We start from the raw sequence: 18,180 nt of genomic DNA, 5'->3' as shown, positions 1-18,180 counted from the left end.
CATCACTGACAGCAAGCAGAGATCTTGATAAAGGTGAAAACCTGATACACTGTCACAGCAGCAGGAATAATTCTGGCTATAATAGACTTACCGAAGAAGGACGTGTGGCCCCAGCCGGTGACCCAGCATTCCTGCCCACAGGGGAAGGTGACGGAGGCGGCGGGCAGGCAGACCGGCATGATGTACTTGGTGTAGGTGACTGGGCTGGAGAGCTTCATCAGGGCCATGTCCCCTCGGCTCCCAATCCCCACAAATTCAGGGTTAGGGATCACGGCTTGGACGTCAGAGATAACAGTGTGCGGCGGAGTCGCTCCCGAAAGTCGATATAAACCCAAGTAAACTTTATAATCCTTCGGTGCAACGGAGCTAGGAATGAGACAATGGCAAAAAAAACGTGACTATTCACCGCTGCGGAAATCACAGGAACTGCATGGGAGGGGTTAGATAATGGGGAGTGGTTTATAAAAGAGGAGGGATTTAAGTAAAGTAGGAGGAGTCATATGTAATAGGTGGGGTTTATATATAGGGAGGAGTTAAATATAATAGGTGGGTGTTATATAAGGAGGAGTTATAAATAGTAGGAGTGGTTTAATTTAGTGTGGGAGGGGTTATATAATAGGTGGGGTTTAGATATGGGTGGGTGGGATGATACAATAGGTGTGGTTTATATATAGGTGGGAGGGGTTACATATTATAGGAGTGGTTTATATACAGAGGAGGAGTGATATAGAGAAAGAGTGGTTTATATATACTGTAGGGGGGAGGGGTTATATATTATAGGAGTGGTTTATATACCAGAGCTGCAGTCACTATTCTGCTGTTACATCATGTCTTATCCTCCAGTCACCTCCAGAGCTGCACTCACTATTCTGCTGTTACATCATGTCTTATCCTCCAGTCTCCTCCAGAGCTGCAGTCACTATTCTGCTGTTACATCATGTCTTATCCTCCAGTCTCCTCCAGAGCTACAGTCACTATTCTGCTGTTACATCATGTCTTATCCTCCAGTCACCTCCAGAGCTGCAGTCACTATTCTGCTGTTACATCATGTCTTATCCTCCAGTCTCCTCCAGAGCTGCAGTCACTATTCTTCTGTTACATCGTGTCTTTTCCTCCAATCACCTCTAGAGCTGCAGTCACTATTCTGCTGTTGCATCCTGTCTTATCCTCCAGTCACCTCCAGAGCTGCAGTCACTACTCTGCTGTAACATCATGGCTTATCCTCCAGTCCCCTGCAGAGCTGCAATCACTATTCTGCTGTTACATCTTGTCTTATCCTCCAGTCTCCTCCAGAGCTGCACTCACTACTCTGCTGTTACATCATGTCTTATCTTCCAGTCACCTCCAGAGCTGCAGTCATTATTCTGCTGTTACATCGTGTCTTATCCTCCAGTCACCTCCAGAGCTGCAGTCACTATTCTGCTGTTACATCCTGTCTTATCCTCCAGTCACCTCCAGAGCTGCAGTCACTATTCTGCTGTTACATTGTGAATTATCCTCCAGTCACCTCCAGAGCTGCACTCACTATTCTGCAGTTACATTGTGAATTATCCTCCAGTCACCTCCAGAGCTGCACTCACTATTCTGCAGTTACATTGTGATTTATCCTCCAGTCACCTCCAGAGCTGCAGTCATTATTCTGCTGTTACATTGTGTCTTATCCTCCAGTCACCTCCAGAGCTGCAGTCACTATTCTGCTGTTACATCGTGTCTTATCCTCTAGTCACCTCCAGAGCTGCAATCACTATTCTGCTTCTTCCTTGTTACTAGCAGTATACGGCATTTGCCTTTGTATCAGGGATGTGATGAGCATGCTGTGCTGTGCTGTGCTGTGCTGCTGAGGCGCAGCCTTATGAATGAAGACAATGATATAAATCTATAATTATGGGTTTATGTTGTTGATCTTACGATACCAGTTCAGGTAGATTCCGGTATCAGGAAGGAACCGTTCTCCACACAATAGACCCAGATGATCTTCCTCAAAAGTATCTGTGTCGCTATCATTTCCAAGAACCCTGGAGACATCTGTGCTGATGCTCCATCCACAAGACAATGTAAGCACCACTCCCTCAGGGAAATGTATGTACACCCCGCCATCTGTTGTAGTTGAGATACTATGCATCTTCTATGGTTCCAGGCATTGAGGAGAGGGAGGAGTTTGTATGGGTTCACGCCGCCCATGAGGAGCTTATAGAACCAACCTAAGCAGACCACTAACCCCACAGCACCCCGAGAGGAGCTTGTACAGGAGAAAACATTGTGACCTAGCTGAATGAGCCCTCCATCCCTTTTAGAAGATATCTGCTGTATTTCAGGATATTGAGGAGAATAATGAGCTTTTTCAAGTGATCCCGCCCATGAGGAACGTGAATGTCCAATCCTGGAGGAGTTACTGCCATCCCTAGTACAAGAGGTGTCATGTTTCTGCTTTGTTTCTAGATACTAAGAAGAAGTAACATTTTCCAGTTTGAGCTAACGCCCGTTCCTTTAGTATAAAAACAAGAATTTATTATCCTCTTTTTAAAATCTCATCCAAAATAGAATAGTTTGGTACAAAAGCAGCAGAAAAATGCAAACATTGACAACAACAAAGTTTAACGCAGGAAATGTGCTTCTGACCTTTAGCGGTCCTTAGTCTCAGAGGTAGAGTTTTGTGCAGGTTAACCCCTCCCATGAGAAAAGTGTAAGACCAAGCATGAGGAACCTCCTATTCTCATGAGCCAATGAGGTGGTTGTACAGGAGAAAAGGTTTTGACCTATATGAATGAGCCCCCATCCATAGGAAAAGTCTGGGGTGTTTCTGGATATCAAGGAAAGGAGACAAACGTGCACAGGGGAACCCACCCATAACTGAAGTATTTGACCAATTTGGCATGATTCCCTCCCATTCCTTGTAGAAGAGGAGGAGTTTGCACAGGTTAGCCCGCCTATGAGGAAAGTACAGGACCAAAAGAGAGAAACTCTCTTTTTCAATCTGATGATGAGAAGGCAATGCAGCAAACCCAAGAGGAACATGTTATGAGGAATGGATGAAACCAAGCTGGGGATAACGTCCCATCCCTAGTATAAGAGATTTTAGAAGAGGGAGGAGCTTTTATTTGTGTAACTGCCCATAAGGAAAGTATATGACCAATCTCGGATGACTTCTTTCAATCCCTAGTGGAAATGATGCTATTAACTATTGTTCTAGATATTGAGAAGGGAGGAGTTTGTCTAGGTTGACCCGCCCATGAGGAATTTAAAGACTAACCGAGAGAAACTCCCTTTTTTCATGGGATGCTGAGAAGGTAATGTAGCAAACCCAAGAGGAGCATGTTCAGGAGGAATGGAAGTGACCAACCTGAGGTTAACATCCCATCCCTAGTATAAGAGATACTTTTAGAAGCGCGATGAGCTTGTGAAACTGCCCATGAGGAAAGTGTATGACCAATTTCGGATGACTTCTTCCCATCCCTCATACAATTGATGTTTTCTTCTATGTTTCTAGATATTGAGAAGGGAGGAGTTTGTGTAGGTTGACCCGCCCATGAGGAATTAAACAACCAACTGAGAGAAACTTCCTTTTGTCATGGGATGTTGAGAAGGGAATGTAGCAAACCCAACCATGTAGCATGTTTAGGAGCAATGGATGTGACCAAGCTGGGGTTAACATCCCTCCCTAGTATAAGAGATACTTGTGAAAGACGGATGAGCTTATGTAACTGCCCATGAGGAAAGTGTATGACCAATCTCAGATGACTTCTTCTTATCCCTAATACAAATGATGCAATCTCCTATGTTTCTAGATAATGAGAAGGGAGGAGTTTTTGTAGGTTAACCCGCCCATGAGGAATTAAAGGACCAACCGAGAGAAACGCCCTTTTATCATGAGACAATGAGTACTGAATGCAGAAAACCCAAGAGGAGCTTTTAAAGGAGGAAAGGAGGTGACCAACCCAGAATTAACTTTTCAGGTGTTTCTGGACATTGATTAGAGAGGTGAGGGAGAGGTGAGCGCATTCATTAGTAAAGTGTATGACCAATCTGGAAAGACTTCTTCACATCCTTTACATGAGAGATGATACTTTGCTGCTGTGTTTGTAGATACTGAAGAGAGAGAAGAACTTGTACAGGTGAACCCGCCCATGAGGAACGTATAAGGCTGACCTGGGAGAAACTCACTTTTCAATTTGTCCCCTGAGAATGTAACAGCCCGGGAGGATCAGTAACAACATTGCTGTTTATGCAAGAAGAACCTCAAATCGGCACATTAAAGGGGTGCACTTACTTTTCAAAGCAGTGTGCAGCAGTCAATACCCACAGTGGGGACACGATGGACCCCCCACAAATATGACTTCCTTGGTAATGAATGCTGACTTGCCAGGGCCATTCTCCATCCACGGCGTCTGTCCCTCCAACGATCTTGGTAGTGACCGCCGGGGAACCGCATACAGGGTGGTGAAATTCAGAAGTAGGAGGGAAGGAAGACGGGGGGCCACCTGGAAAAAAGGGAAGACAAAGGTGAAGGAAATTCAGGACTTAATGTCTCAGATTAGAAAGTAGCGCCACCCTGGTTAACAGGCTATGTCTGGTACTACAAGTCATCCCGAATCAAGATTAGTGCAATACCACACATGACCTATGAAGAAGAGGGGCGCTGTTACAGGGAAATCACTGAATTATCTATAAAACTTCGAAAATTCCTATCATTGAGATTCAGAAATAAAAAATATTACCATACAATGGTCACATCCTTCTATAAACTATTATATTCTAGGACTGTGTGACGCCCGGGGACCAGGGGGTACTAAGATCCGGGCCACGGGGTCACTTCTGTGGGTATCACGGTAGCGTGACCCGGTCTGTGATCCCAGGCTCCACAGTAAAAGGGGATTTGGTAAGGGAGATTGTCCGTGACGCCACCCACGGTTGTGGTGATTGTGTGGACACCACCGCTGCTCAGTATGGGGATCCCGGGAGCGGTGACAGGGAGCAGCTTTGTTGTTATTTCTCCCCTCCGTGGATAGGGGGTTGGTTGTCCCGGGGCCCGGTGATGGGGTAGGGATGGATGGCAGGCCGGGTGCGGGGCCTGGTGAGGTGCAGGGTCGCGGGGGCAGCGCGGTGCCGCACGGCACGGTGGTACTCACTAAGCCAGAAATCAGGACACAGTTCTTAGTAAAACACTCGGCTGGATGGACGGGTCCCACAGACGCTGCGGTGTTTTCCCCTGACCCAGTTTGGTGGTGTAAGTCCTTTCCTGCACCTTCCGTACACTCCTCCTGCGCTCCGGCTTCCAGCTGGCTCCCCGATTCAGTACCGGTGGGCCACCGCCCAGCCCCGGCTACCTACGGTTCCACCAGCTGTCTCCCCGGCTCCCTGCAGACGGCCACTACCGTCTGCCTGACTCTCAGCTGCACGAGGGCCCTAGGCTCCAATCCTAGGCCCCAGTCTGCGTCTGCCTCTCTGCAGACCTCTTCTCTCCTCCTCCGCCTGAACTTGACTGGGCTTACTTCCTGCCTCAGGCCAGCTAGCTCCTGGGTGGGCGTCTCCATCTCCTGACTTCGCCCACCTGGTGTGTCAGTCTGAGCCCGAGGAAAGGAATCAAGTTTCACTGGGGATGTCTGCTGTGAAACTGCTGGGGGTGGGGGTGTGTGTGTGTTGTTATCTGTGGCCCCTGGCTTGTCCAGGGCACCACATTCCCCCTTAGCAAAATGCAGACCGTCCTCGGGCTGCCCGTCCATCACCGGTTTTATTTTTCTTTTTTAAACTGCAAAAGATTAAAACATTAAACACAAGCATTTTCGATCTTCCCACAACGGGATGCACATTACTGTAACGTTGCAACAGTAATCAAACACTTTTAATAATAACAGTGGAACGGGTCCTTCAGTCACCCACCCAAACAACCTGGCCCTGATGCTGCCCCTAAGAAATGGGCAGCACCCCTTGACCCCAGTCCAGAACCAGGCTGCCCAGATAGTTAACGGGATGGGTGCTTCGCTGCCGTTGCGGCCGGGCGGACTGCCGGAGCCGTCGTCATCTCCGTCACGGCCGGGCGGACTGCCGGGGCCGTCGTCATCGGCGGTGCGGCTGGGATGGAAGCCGGGACCGGTGGCAGGGCGGTGACGATGGTAAGGCCTGGGCCCTCCCTCACAGACGCTGCGAGCTCAGCTACCGGTGACAGGGGTAACGGGTCGGTCGGGGCGTTGGCCGCGGGCACTGAGGTTTCAGCGGTGCCGGCCGGACGGGACATCTCGTGCAGCGGTGTTCCAGGAACCAAACACTGGCAGAGTCCTGGCGTCCCTGCTTCCACAGCCGCGGTTCACATGCGGCCGGACGCCATCCTGTCCCCCTTAGCTTCTTTTTAGCACTTCCTTCTTCAGGGGGCGGGGCTCCACTTTCGCGCCTTTCCTGCTCGGGGAAGACGCTCGAGCGGGAAATTTTTCGCGCCCAAGATGGTGGCTTTGCAAAACTTTTGGCCGGACACCTCCGGCGGTAACAAGGCGCACCTCTACCAAACGGCAGAGCGGTAGGATCCTGTTCGTGACGCCAAATGTGACGCCCGGCGACCAGGGGGTACTCAGATCCGGGCCACGGGGTCACTTCTGTGGGTATCACGGTAGCGTGACCCGGTCTGTGATCCCAGGCTCCACAGTAAAAGGGGATTTGGTAAGGGAGATTGTCTGTGACGCCACCCACGGTGGTGGTGATTGTGTGGACACCACCGCTGCTCTGTATGGGGATCCCGGGAGCGGTGACAGGGAGCAGCTTTGTTGTTATTTCTCCCCTCCGTGGGTAGGGGGTTGGTTGTCCCGGGGCCCGGTGATGGGGTAGGGATGGATGGCAGGCTGGGTGCAGGGCCTGGTGAGGTGCAGGGTCGCGGGGGCAGCGCGGTGCCGCACGGCATGGTGGTACTCACTCAGCCAGAAATCAGGACACAGTTCTTAGTAAAACACTCGGCTGGATGGACGGGTCCCACAGACGCTGCGGTGTTTTCCCCTGACCCAGTTTGGTGGTGTAAGTCCTTTCCTGCACCTTCCGTACACTCCTCCTGCGCTCCGGCTTCCAGCTGGCTCCTCGATTCAGTACCGGGGGGCCACCGCCCAGCCCCGGCTACCTACGGTTCCACCAACTGTCCCCCCGGCTCCCTGCAGACGGCCACTACCGTCTGCCTGACTCTCAGCTGCACGAGGGCCCTAGGCTCCAATCCTAGGCCCCAGTCTGCGTCTGCCTCTCTGCAGACCTCTTCTCTCCTCCTCCGCCTGAACTTGACTGGGCTTGCTTCCTGCCTCAGGCCAGCTAGCTCCTGGGTGGGCGTCTCCATCTCCTGACTCCGCCCACCTGGTGTGTCTGTCTGAGCCCGAGGAAAGGAATCAAGTTTCACTGGGGATGTCTGCTGTGAAACTGCTGGGGGTGGGGGTGTGTGTGTGTTGTGATCTGTGGCCCCTGGCTTGTCCAGGGCGCCACAACTGTTTCTAGGGAGGGTTCAGGATCTCCTCTGAGGGGTAACATGGGACCTCTATGTAAGTATCCTCCAGCTTACGTCACCCTCTATATTCCCCTACGGAGTTATATCCCCCAGCGCTATCTGTTGCTGTCCTGCTTGTGTGTCAGTCTCTACTGCATCTCGGGCTTTCTATTTATGAAACAGGAGGCTCAGGATGAACAGAACTATAAATCCTATAAGTGCTACGGGACATTGAACTAAAGAAAGGAACACAAAAGTTATTGCAAAGAGTAAGATGAACCCGTAATGCAAAGTATCAGGGCCCTGAAATGGGGGTGAACTTTATCTACTGCTCGGGGCCCCAAGAAAAAAATATATCTATGAAGTTCTCCAACCGACTGCTAAGCAAAGCCACAGCCGCTCCCATCCTTCTTCATAAAAATCCTTCTTTCATCATTCTCCAAATCATCCACAAGGTGTCGCTGTGACATCCACTACCCACAATACCTACGGCAACATTGCAACCACCAACATCACAGCAGCAACCTGGAAAATGTCAGCGGGTCACAAAACGTAAGTGCTGTAAACTAACCAAGAAATATCCATGGAAGACCGAGAAATGTCCACAGATGACCCAAAATATCCACAGAAGACCAAGGAATATCCACAGATGACCCAAAATATCCACAGAAGACCCAAAATATCCACAGAAGACCCAATATATCCACAGAAGACAAAAAAATGTCCAGAGATGGGCCCAAAATATCCACATAAAACCAATAAATGTCCACAGAAGACCCAACAATATCTACAGAAGACCAAGAAATGTCCACAGATGACCCAAAATATCCACAGAAGACCAAGGAATATCCACAGATGACCCAAAATTTCCACAGAAGACAACGAAATGTCCAGAGATGGGCCCAAAATGTCCACAGAAGACCAAGAAATGTCCACAGAAGACCCAAAATATCCACAGAAGACCAAGAAATGTCCAGAGATAGGCTTAACAATATCTACAGTAGACCAAGAAATGTCCACAGAAGACCCAACAATATCTACAGAAGACCAAGAAATGTCCACAGATGACCCAAAATATCCACAGAAGACCAAGAAATGTCCACAGATGACCCGAAATATCCACAGAAGACCAAGAAATGTCCACAGATGACCCGAAATATCCACAGAAGACCAGGAAATGTCCAGACATAGGCCCGAAATGTCTACAGATGACCCAAAATATCCACAGAAGACCAAGAAATGTCCAGAGATAGGCCTAAAATTTCCACAGATGACCCAAAATATCTACAGAAGACCAAGAAATGTCCTAAGTAGACCAAGAAATGTCCACAGATGATCCATAAACATACAAAGACCTAGAAATGTCGACATTATACCTAGAAATATCCAAAGATATCTATGGAAGATCATGAAATGTCCACAGATGACTGTAAAGAAAACATTGAACTAGAAATGTTCATAAAAGACACATTTGACCGAATAACTTCCACATAATACCAATAAATGTCTGAAAAAGACCAAGAAATGTCCACAGAAGACAAAAAAGTATACACATTTGACCAAGAAACATCTATAGAAGACAAAGAATCATTCAAAGCATACTCGAGGAAGGCCAAGAAATGTTCCCAGATGACCCAAAACTTGCAAAGACCTACAAATGTCCAAGAAAAACTAAGGTCTAAAGGGAGAACTTTTCTCCTTGTGGAGACTGACAAACCAATCTGGCTGTCGGTGATGAGCCTTATAGCTGCAATGCTCCTCTGGGAAATATTCAGATTGTCTCTTCAGGGGGGAAGGAGACAAACTTTAGTGCACCTATTGGAAGTAGCGATCCTAAAAGTCAAAAGTGGCCCTTTAACGAGCCCTTTCATATGACGTAGGATTTATGCCAGATCCAGAACCTCAATTTGCAGACACACTGTTTTGGCATGATTGTCCTTAGTCAGTGCAAAGTATGAGATCTGATCTGCCTTTATGAGAAGTGGGGTCTAAGGGGAGAACTTTTCTCCTTGTGGAGACTGACAAACCATATTAGGCCTCATACTTTGCACTGACGAGGGACAATCATCTCGAAACACCGTGTCTGCAAATTGAGGTTCTGATCTGGCATAAATCCTACATCATATGAAAGGCTCGTTAAAGAGCTACTTTTGACTGTTAGGATTGCTACTTCCAATAGGTGGCGCTAGAGTTCGTCTCCTTCCTCCCTGAAGACACAATTTCAAGAAAAACTAAGACAAAGCTGCAAAATTTACAGAAATATCCGCAAATAACCTAGAAACGTTTGGGTGAAATGTTCTCCAGTTCCACCATGGAGGGAATTTTTGTCTGACATTTCAGCACATGCTGGAGTCATGGAAATAAAAGACAAAAATAAAGAGCATTTTTAAAAATAACCAAATCCCCACGTGCGTCCTCCATAAAAACATTGCAGCAAAAAGACTCCATAAGATAAAAAATGACTTTAAAAAGGTAAATGATGTGACGAGGGTTTATTTCTTCTCCTTCACACATTTCATGTGTTTAAAATAAACCTGGATTTCAATAAATTCACGAAAGACTTAACCATAAAACGTCGAAATGGATCAAATGTGAAAACTCAAGTAAATTATGTTAAAGGAGTTGTAAATCGGTTCCTGTGTACAGACATACATGATAAGATCCTGCCACCACTAGGGGGAGCTCGCTGTATACAGAGATACATAATAAGATCCTGTCTGCAGCCACCACTAGGGGGAGCCCCCTGTATACAGAGATACATGATAAGGTCCTGCCTGCAGCCACCACTAGGGGGAGCTCGCTGTATACAGAGATACATAATAAGATCCTGTCTGCAGCCACCACTAGGGGGAGCTCCCTGTATACAGAGATTCATGATAAGGTCCTGTCTGCAGCCACCACTAGGGGGAGTTCCCTGTATACACAGATACATGATAAGATCCTGTCTGCAGCCACCACTAGGGGGAGCTCCCTGTATACAGAGATACATGATAAGATCCTGCCTGCAGCCACCACTAGGGGGAGCTCCCTGTATACAGAGATACATGATAAGATCCTGTCTGCAGCCTCCACTAGGGGAAGCTCCCTGTATACAGAGATACATGATAAGATCCTGTCTGCAGTCACCACTAGGGGGAGCTCCCTGTATACAGAGATACATGATAAGATCCTGTCTGCAGTCACCACTAGGGGGAGCCCCCTGTATACAGAGATACATGATAAGATCCTGTCTGCAGCCACCACTAGGGGGAGCTCCCTGTATACAGAGATACATGATAAGATCCTGTCTGCAGCCACCACTAGGGGGAGCTCCCTGTATACAGAGATACATGATAAGATCTGTCTGCAGCCTCCACTAGGGGGAGCTCCCTGTATACAGAGATACATGATAAGATCCTGTCTGCAGTCACCACTAGGGGGAGCTCCCTGTATACAGAGATACATGATAAGATCCTGCCACCACTAGGGGGAGCTCCCTGTATACAGAGATACATAATAAGATCCTGTCTGCAGCCACCACTAGGGGGAGCTTCCTGTATACAGAGATACATGATAAGATCCTGTCTGCAGCCACCACTAGGGGGAGCTCCCTGTATACAGAGATACATAATAAGATCCTGTCTGCAGCCACCACTAGGGGGAGCTCCCTGTATACAGAGTTACATGATAAGATCCTGCCACCACTAGGGGGAGCTCCCTGTATACAGAGATACATAATAAGATCCTGTCTGCAGCCACCACTAGGGGGAGCTCCCTGTATACAGAGATACATGATAAGATCCTGTCTGCAGCCTCCACTAGGGGGAGCTCCCTGTATACAGAGATACATGATAAGATCCTGTCTGCAGCCTCCACTAGGGGGAGCTCCCTGTATACAGAGATACATGATAAGATCCTGTCTGCAGTCACCACTAGGGGGAGCTCCCTGTATACAGAGATACATGATAAGATCCTGTCTGCAGCCACCACTAGAGGGAGCTCCCTGTATACAGAGATACATGATAAGATCCTGTCTGCAGCCTCCACTAGGGGGAGCTCCCTGTATACAGAGGTACATGATAAGATCCTGTCTGCAGCCACCACTAGGGGGAGCTCCCCGTATACAGAGATACATGATAAGATCCTGTCTGCAGCCACCACTAGGGGGAGCTCCCTGTATACAGAGATACATGATAAGATCCTGTCTGCAGACACCACTAGGGGGAGCTCCCTGTATACAGAGATACATGATAATATCCTGTCTGCAGCCACCACTAGGAGGAGATCCCTGTATACAGAGATACATGATAATATCCTGTCTGCAGCCACCACTAGGGGGAGCTCCCCGTATACAGAGATACATGATAATATCCTGTCTGCAGCCACCACTAGGGGGAGCTCCCCGTATACAGAGATACATGATAAGATCCTGTCTGCAGCCACCACTAGGGGGAACTCCCTGTATATAGAGATACATGATAAGATCCTGTCTGCAGCCACCACTAGGGGGAGCTCCCTGTATACAGAGATACATAATAAGATCCTGTCTGCAGCCACCACTAGGGGGAGCTCCCTGTATACAGAGATACATGATAAGATCCTGTCTGCAGCCTCCACTAGGGGGAGCTCCCTGTATACAGAGATACATGATAAGATCCTGTCTGCAGTCACCACTAGGGGGAGCTCCCTGTATACAGAGATACATGATAAGATCCTGTCTGCAGCCACCACTAGAGGGAGCTCCCTGTATACAGAGATACATGATAAGATCCTGTCTGCAGCCTCCACTAGGGGGAGCTCCCTGTATACAGAGGTACATGATAAGATCCTGTCTGCAGCCACCACTAGGGGGAGCTCCCCGTATACAGAGATACATGATAAGATCCTGTCTGCAGCCACCACTAGGGGGAGCTCCCTGTATACAGAGATACATGATAAGATCCTGTCTGCAGACACCACTAGGGGGAGCTCCCTGTATACAGAGATACATGATAATATCCTGTCTGCAGCCACCACTAGGAGGAGATCCCTGTATACAGAGATACATGATAATATCCTGTCTGCAGCCACCACTAGGGGGAGCTCCCCGTATACAGAGATACATGATAATATCCTGTCTGCAGCCACCACTAGGGGGAGCTCCCCGTATACAGAGATACATGATAAGATCCTGTCTGCAGCCACCACTAGGGGGAACTCCCTGTATATAGAGATACATGATAAGATCCTGTCTGCAGCCACCACTAGGGGGAGCTCCCTGTATACAGAGATACATGATAAGATCCTGTCTGCAGCCACCACTAGGGGGAGCTCCCCGTATACAGAGATACATGATAAGATCCTGTCTGCAGCCACCACTAGGGGGAGCTCACTGTATACAGAGATACATGATAAGATCCTGTCTGCAACCACCACTAGGGGGAGCTCCCTGTATACAGAGATACATGATAAGATCCTGTCTGCAGCCACCACTAGAGGGAGCTCCCTGTATACAGAGATACATGATAAGATCCTGTCTGCAGCCACCACTAGGGGGAGCTCCCTGTATACAGAGATACATGATAAGATTCTGTCTGCAGCCACCACTAGGAGGAGCTCCCTGTATACAGAGATACATGATAAGATCCTGTCTGCAGCCACCACTAGGGGGAGCTCCCTGTATACAGAGATACATGATAAGATCCTGTCTGCAGTCACCACTAGGGGGAGCTCCCTGTATACAGAGATACATGATAAGATCCTGTCTGCAGCCACCACTAGAGGGAGCTCCCTGTATACAGAGATACATGATAAGCTCCTGTCTGCAGCCACCACTAGGGGGAGCTCCCTGTATACAGAGATACATGATAAGATTCTGTCTGCAGCCACCACTAGGAGGAGCTCCCTGTATACAGAGATACATGATAAGATCCTGTCTGCAGCCAACACTAGGGGGAGCTCCCTGTATACAGAGATACATGATAAGATCCTGTCTGCAGCCACCACTAGGGGGAGCCCCCTGTATACAGAGATACATGATAAGGTCCTGTCTGCAGCCACCACTAGGGGAAGCTCCCTGTATACAGAGATACATGATAAGATCCTGTCTGCAGCCACCACTAGGAGGAGCTCCCTGTATACAGAGATACATGATAAGATCCTGTCTGCAGCCACCACTAGGGGGAGCTCCCTGTATACAGAGATACATGATAAGATCCTGTCTGCAGCCACCACTAGGGGGAGCTACCTGTATACAGAGATACATGATAAGATCCTGTCTGCAGCCACCACTAGGGGGAGCTCCCTGTATACAGAGATACATGATAATACTCTACCTGCAGCCACCACTAGGGGGAGCTCCCTGTATACAGAGATACATAATAAGATCCTGTCTGCAGCCACCACTAGGGGGAGCTCCCTGTATACAGAGATACATGATAAGATCCTGTCTGCAGCCACCACTAGGGGGAGCTCCCTGTATACAGAGATACATGATAGGATCCTGTCTGCAGCCACCACTAGGGGGAGCTCCCTGTATACAGAGATACATGATAAGATCCTGTCTGCAGCCACCACTAGAGGGAGCTCCCTGTATACAGGGATACATGATAAGATCCTGTCTGCAGTCACCACTAGGGGGAGCTCCCTGTATACAGAGATACATAAGATCCTGTCTGCAGCCACCACTAGGGGGAGCTCCCTGTATACAGAGATACATGATAAGATCCTGTCTGCAGTCACCACTAGGGGGAGCTCCCTGTATACAGAGATACATAAGATCCTGTCTGCAGTCACCACTAGGGGGAGCTCCCTGTATACAGAGATACATGATAAGATCCTGTCTGCAGCCACCACTAGGGGGAGCTCCCTGTATACAGACATACATGATAAGATCCTGTCTGCAGCCACCACTGGGGTGAGCTCCCTGTATACAGAGATACATGATAAGATCCTGTCTGCAGTCACCACTAGGGGGAGCTCCCTGTATACAGAGATACATGATAACATCCTGTCTGCAGTCACCACTAGGGGGAGCTCCCTGTATACAGAGATACATGATAAGATCCTGTCTGCAGTAACCTCTAGGGGGAGTTCCCTGTATACAGAGATACATGATAAGATCCTGTCTGCAGTCACCACTAGGGGGAGCTCCCTGTATACAGAGATACATGATAAGATCCTGTCTGCAGCCACCACTAGGGGGAGCTCCCTGTATACAGAGATACATGATAAGATCTGTCTGCAGTCACCACTAGGGGGAGCTCCCTGTATACAGAGATACATGATAAGATCCTGTCTGCAGTCACCACTAGGGGGAGCTCCCTGTATACAGAGATACATGATAAGATCCTGTCTGCAGCCACCACTAGGGGGTGCTCCCTGTATACAGAGATACATGATAAGATTCTGTCTGCAGCCACCACTAGGAGGAGCTCCCTGTATACAGAGATACATGATAAGATCCTGTCTGCAGCCACCACTAGGGGGAGCTCCCTGTATACAGAGATACACGATAAGCTCCTGTCTGCAGCCACCACTAGGGGGAGCTCCCTGTATACAGAGATACATGATAAGATCCTGTCTGCAGCCACCACTAGGGGGAGCTCCCTGTATACAGAGATACATGATAAGATCTGTCTGCAGTCACCACTAGGGGGAGCTCCCTGTATACAGAGATACATGATAAGATCCTGTCTGCAGTCACCACTAGGGGGAGCTCCCTGTATACAGAGATACATGATAAGATCCTGTCTGCAGCCACCACTAGGGGGAGCTCCCTGTATACAGAGATACATGATAAGATTCTGTCTGCAGCCACCACTAGGAGGAGCTCCCTGTATACAGAGATACATGATAAGATCCTGTCTACAGTCACCACTAGGCGGAGCTCCCTGTATACAGAGACACATGATAAGATCCTGTCTGCAGCCACCACTATAGGGAGAGCCCTGTATACAGAGATACAAGATAAAATCCTGTCTGCAGTCACCACTAGGGGGAGCTCCCTGTATACAGAGATACATGATAAGATTCCGTCTGCAGCCACCACTAAGGGGGAGCTCCCTGTATACAGAGATACATGATAAGATCCTGTCTGCAGCCACCACTAAGGGGGAGCTCCCTGTATACAGAGATACATGATAAGATCCTGTCTGCAGCCACCACTAAGGGGGAGCTCCCTGTATACAGAGATACATGATAAGATCCTGTCTGCAGCCACCACTAGGGGGAGCTCCCTGTATAACGAGATACATGATAAGATCCTGTCTGCAGTCACCACTAGGTGGAGCTCCCTGTATACAGAGATACATGATAAGATCCTGTCTGCAGTCACCACTAGGGGGAGCTCCCTGTATACAGAGATACATGATAAGATCCTGTCTGCAGTCACCACTAGAGGGAGCTTCATGTATACAGAGATACATGATAAGCTCCTGTCTGCAGCCACCACTAGGGGGAGCTCCCTGTATACAGAGATACATGATAAGATCTGTTTGCAGTCACCACTAGGAGGAGCTCCCTGTATACAGAGATACATGATAAGATCCTGTCTACAGTCACCACTAGAGGGAGCTCCCTGTATACAGAGATACATGATAAGATCCTGTCTGCAGTCACCACTAGGGGGAGCTCCCTGTATACAGAGAAACATGATAAGATCCTGTCTGCAGTCACCACTAGGGCGAGCTCCCTGTATACAGAGATACATGATAAGATCCTGTCTGCAGACACCACTAGGGGGAGCTCCCTGTATACAGAGACACATGATAAGATCCTGTCTGCAGCCACCACTAGGGGGAGCTCCCCGTATACAGAGATACATAAGATCCTGTCTGCAGCCACCACTAGGGGGAGCTCCCTGTATACAGAGACACATGATAAGATCCTGTCTACAGTCACCACTAAGGGGAAGCTCCCTGTATACAGAGATACATGATAAGATCCTGTCTGCAGTCACCACTAGGGGGAGCTCCCTGTATACAGAGATACATGATAAGATCCTGTCTGCAGTCACCACTAGGGGGAGCTCCCTGTATACAGAGATACATGATAAGATCCTGTCTGCAGTCACCACTAGGGGGAGCTCCCTGTATACAGAAATACATGATAAGATTCTGTCTGCAGCCACCACTAGGGGGAGCTCCCTGTATACAGAGACACATGATAAGGTCCTGTCTGCAGCCACCACTAGGGGGAGCTCCCTGTATACAGAGATACATGATAAGATCCTGTCTGCAGCCACCACTAGGGGGAGCTCCCTGTATACAGAGATACATGATAATATCCTGTCTGCAGCCACCACTAGGGGGAGCTCCCTGTATACAGAGATACATGATAAGATCCTGTCTGCAGCCACCACTAGGGGGAGCTCCCTGTATACAGAAATACATGATAAGATCCTGTCTGCAGCCACCACTAGGGGGTGCTCCCTGTATACAGAGATACATGATAAGATCCTGTCTGCAGCCACCACTAGGGGGAGCTCCCTGTATACAGAGATACATGATAAGCTCCTGTCTGCAGCCACCACTAGGGGGAGCTCCCTGTATACAAAGATACATGATAAGATCCTGTCTGCAGCCACCACTAGGGGGATCTCCCAGTATACAGAGATACATGATAAGATCCTGTCTGCAGCCACCACTAGGGGGAGCTCCCCGGATACAGAGATACATGATAAGATCGTGTCTGCAGCCACCACTAGGAGGAGCTCCCTGTATACAGAGACACATGATAAGATCCTGTCTGCAGCCACCACTAGGGGGAGCTCCCTGTATACAGAGATACATAAGATCCTGTCTGCAGCCACCACTAGGGGGAGCTCCCTGTATACTAAGATACATGATAAGATCCAGTCTGCAGCTACCACTGGGGAAAGCTCCCTGTATACAGAGATACATGATAAGATCCTGTCTGCAGCCACCACTAGGGGGAGCTCCCTGTATACAGAGATACATAAGATCCTGTCTGCAGCTACCACTAGGGGGAGCTCCCTGTATACAGAGATACATGATAAGATCCTGTCTGCAGCCACCACTAGGGGGAGCTCCCTGTATACAGAGATACATGATAAGATTCTGTCTGCAGCCACCACTAGGGGGAGCTCCCTGTACACAGAGATGCATGATAAGATCCTGTCTGAAGTCACCACTAGGGGGAGCTCCCTGTATACAGAGATACATGATAAGATCTTGTCTGCAGCCACCACTAGGGGGAGCTCCCTGTATACAGAGATACATGATAAGATCCTGTCTGCAGCCACCACTAGGGGGAGCTCCCTGTATACAGAGATACATGATAAGATCCTGTCTGCAGCCACCACTAGGGGGAGCTCCCTGTATACAGAGATACATGATAAGATCCTGTCTGCAGCCACCACTAGGAGGAGCTCCCTGTATACAGAGATACATGATAAGATCCTGTCTGCAGTCACCACTAGGGGGAGCTCCCTGTATACAGAGATACATGATACGATCCTGTCTGCAGCCACCACTAGGGGGAGCTCCCTGTATACAGAGATACATGATAAGATCCTGTCTGCAGCCATCACTAGGGGGAGCTCCCTGTATACAGAGATACATGATAAGATCCTGTCTGCAGCCACCACTAGGGGGAGCTCCCTGTATACAGAGAAACATGATAAGATCCTGTCTGCAGCCACCACTAGATGGAGCTCCCTGTATACAGAGATACATGATAAGATCCTGTCTGCAGTCACCACTAGGGGGAGCTCCCTGTATACAGAGATACATGATAAGATCCTGTCTGCAGCC

At 48.8% G+C, this 18,180-nt stretch overlaps 1 protein-coding gene across 1 annotated transcript in view; it reads right to left on the bottom strand.

Moving 5' to 3' along the window:
* The window catches only part of LOC142246806 (transmembrane protease serine 9-like), a 51,437-nt gene extending 46,853 nt beyond the window's left edge, over positions 1-4,584 (bottom strand). The window contains exons 1-3 of the mRNA XM_075319855.1: positions 4,575-4,584; positions 4,268-4,478; positions 92-366 (exon numbers count right to left, since the gene is read on the bottom strand). Of these exons, the coding sequence (XP_075175970.1) occupies positions 92-366; positions 4,268-4,478; positions 4,575-4,584 (496 nt within the window). The remainder of the gene's footprint in view (positions 1-91; positions 367-4,267; positions 4,479-4,574) is intronic.
* Between the last annotated feature and the right edge of the window lie 13,596 nt (positions 4,585-18,180).

This window comes from Anomaloglossus baeobatrachus, chromosome 7, assembly GCF_048569485.1.
Source record: "Anomaloglossus baeobatrachus isolate aAnoBae1 chromosome 7, aAnoBae1.hap1, whole genome shotgun sequence".
Taxonomy (NCBI): Eukaryota; Metazoa; Chordata; class Amphibia; order Anura; family Aromobatidae; genus Anomaloglossus; species Anomaloglossus baeobatrachus.
This window is presented reverse-complemented; position numbering and strand designations above follow the sequence as displayed.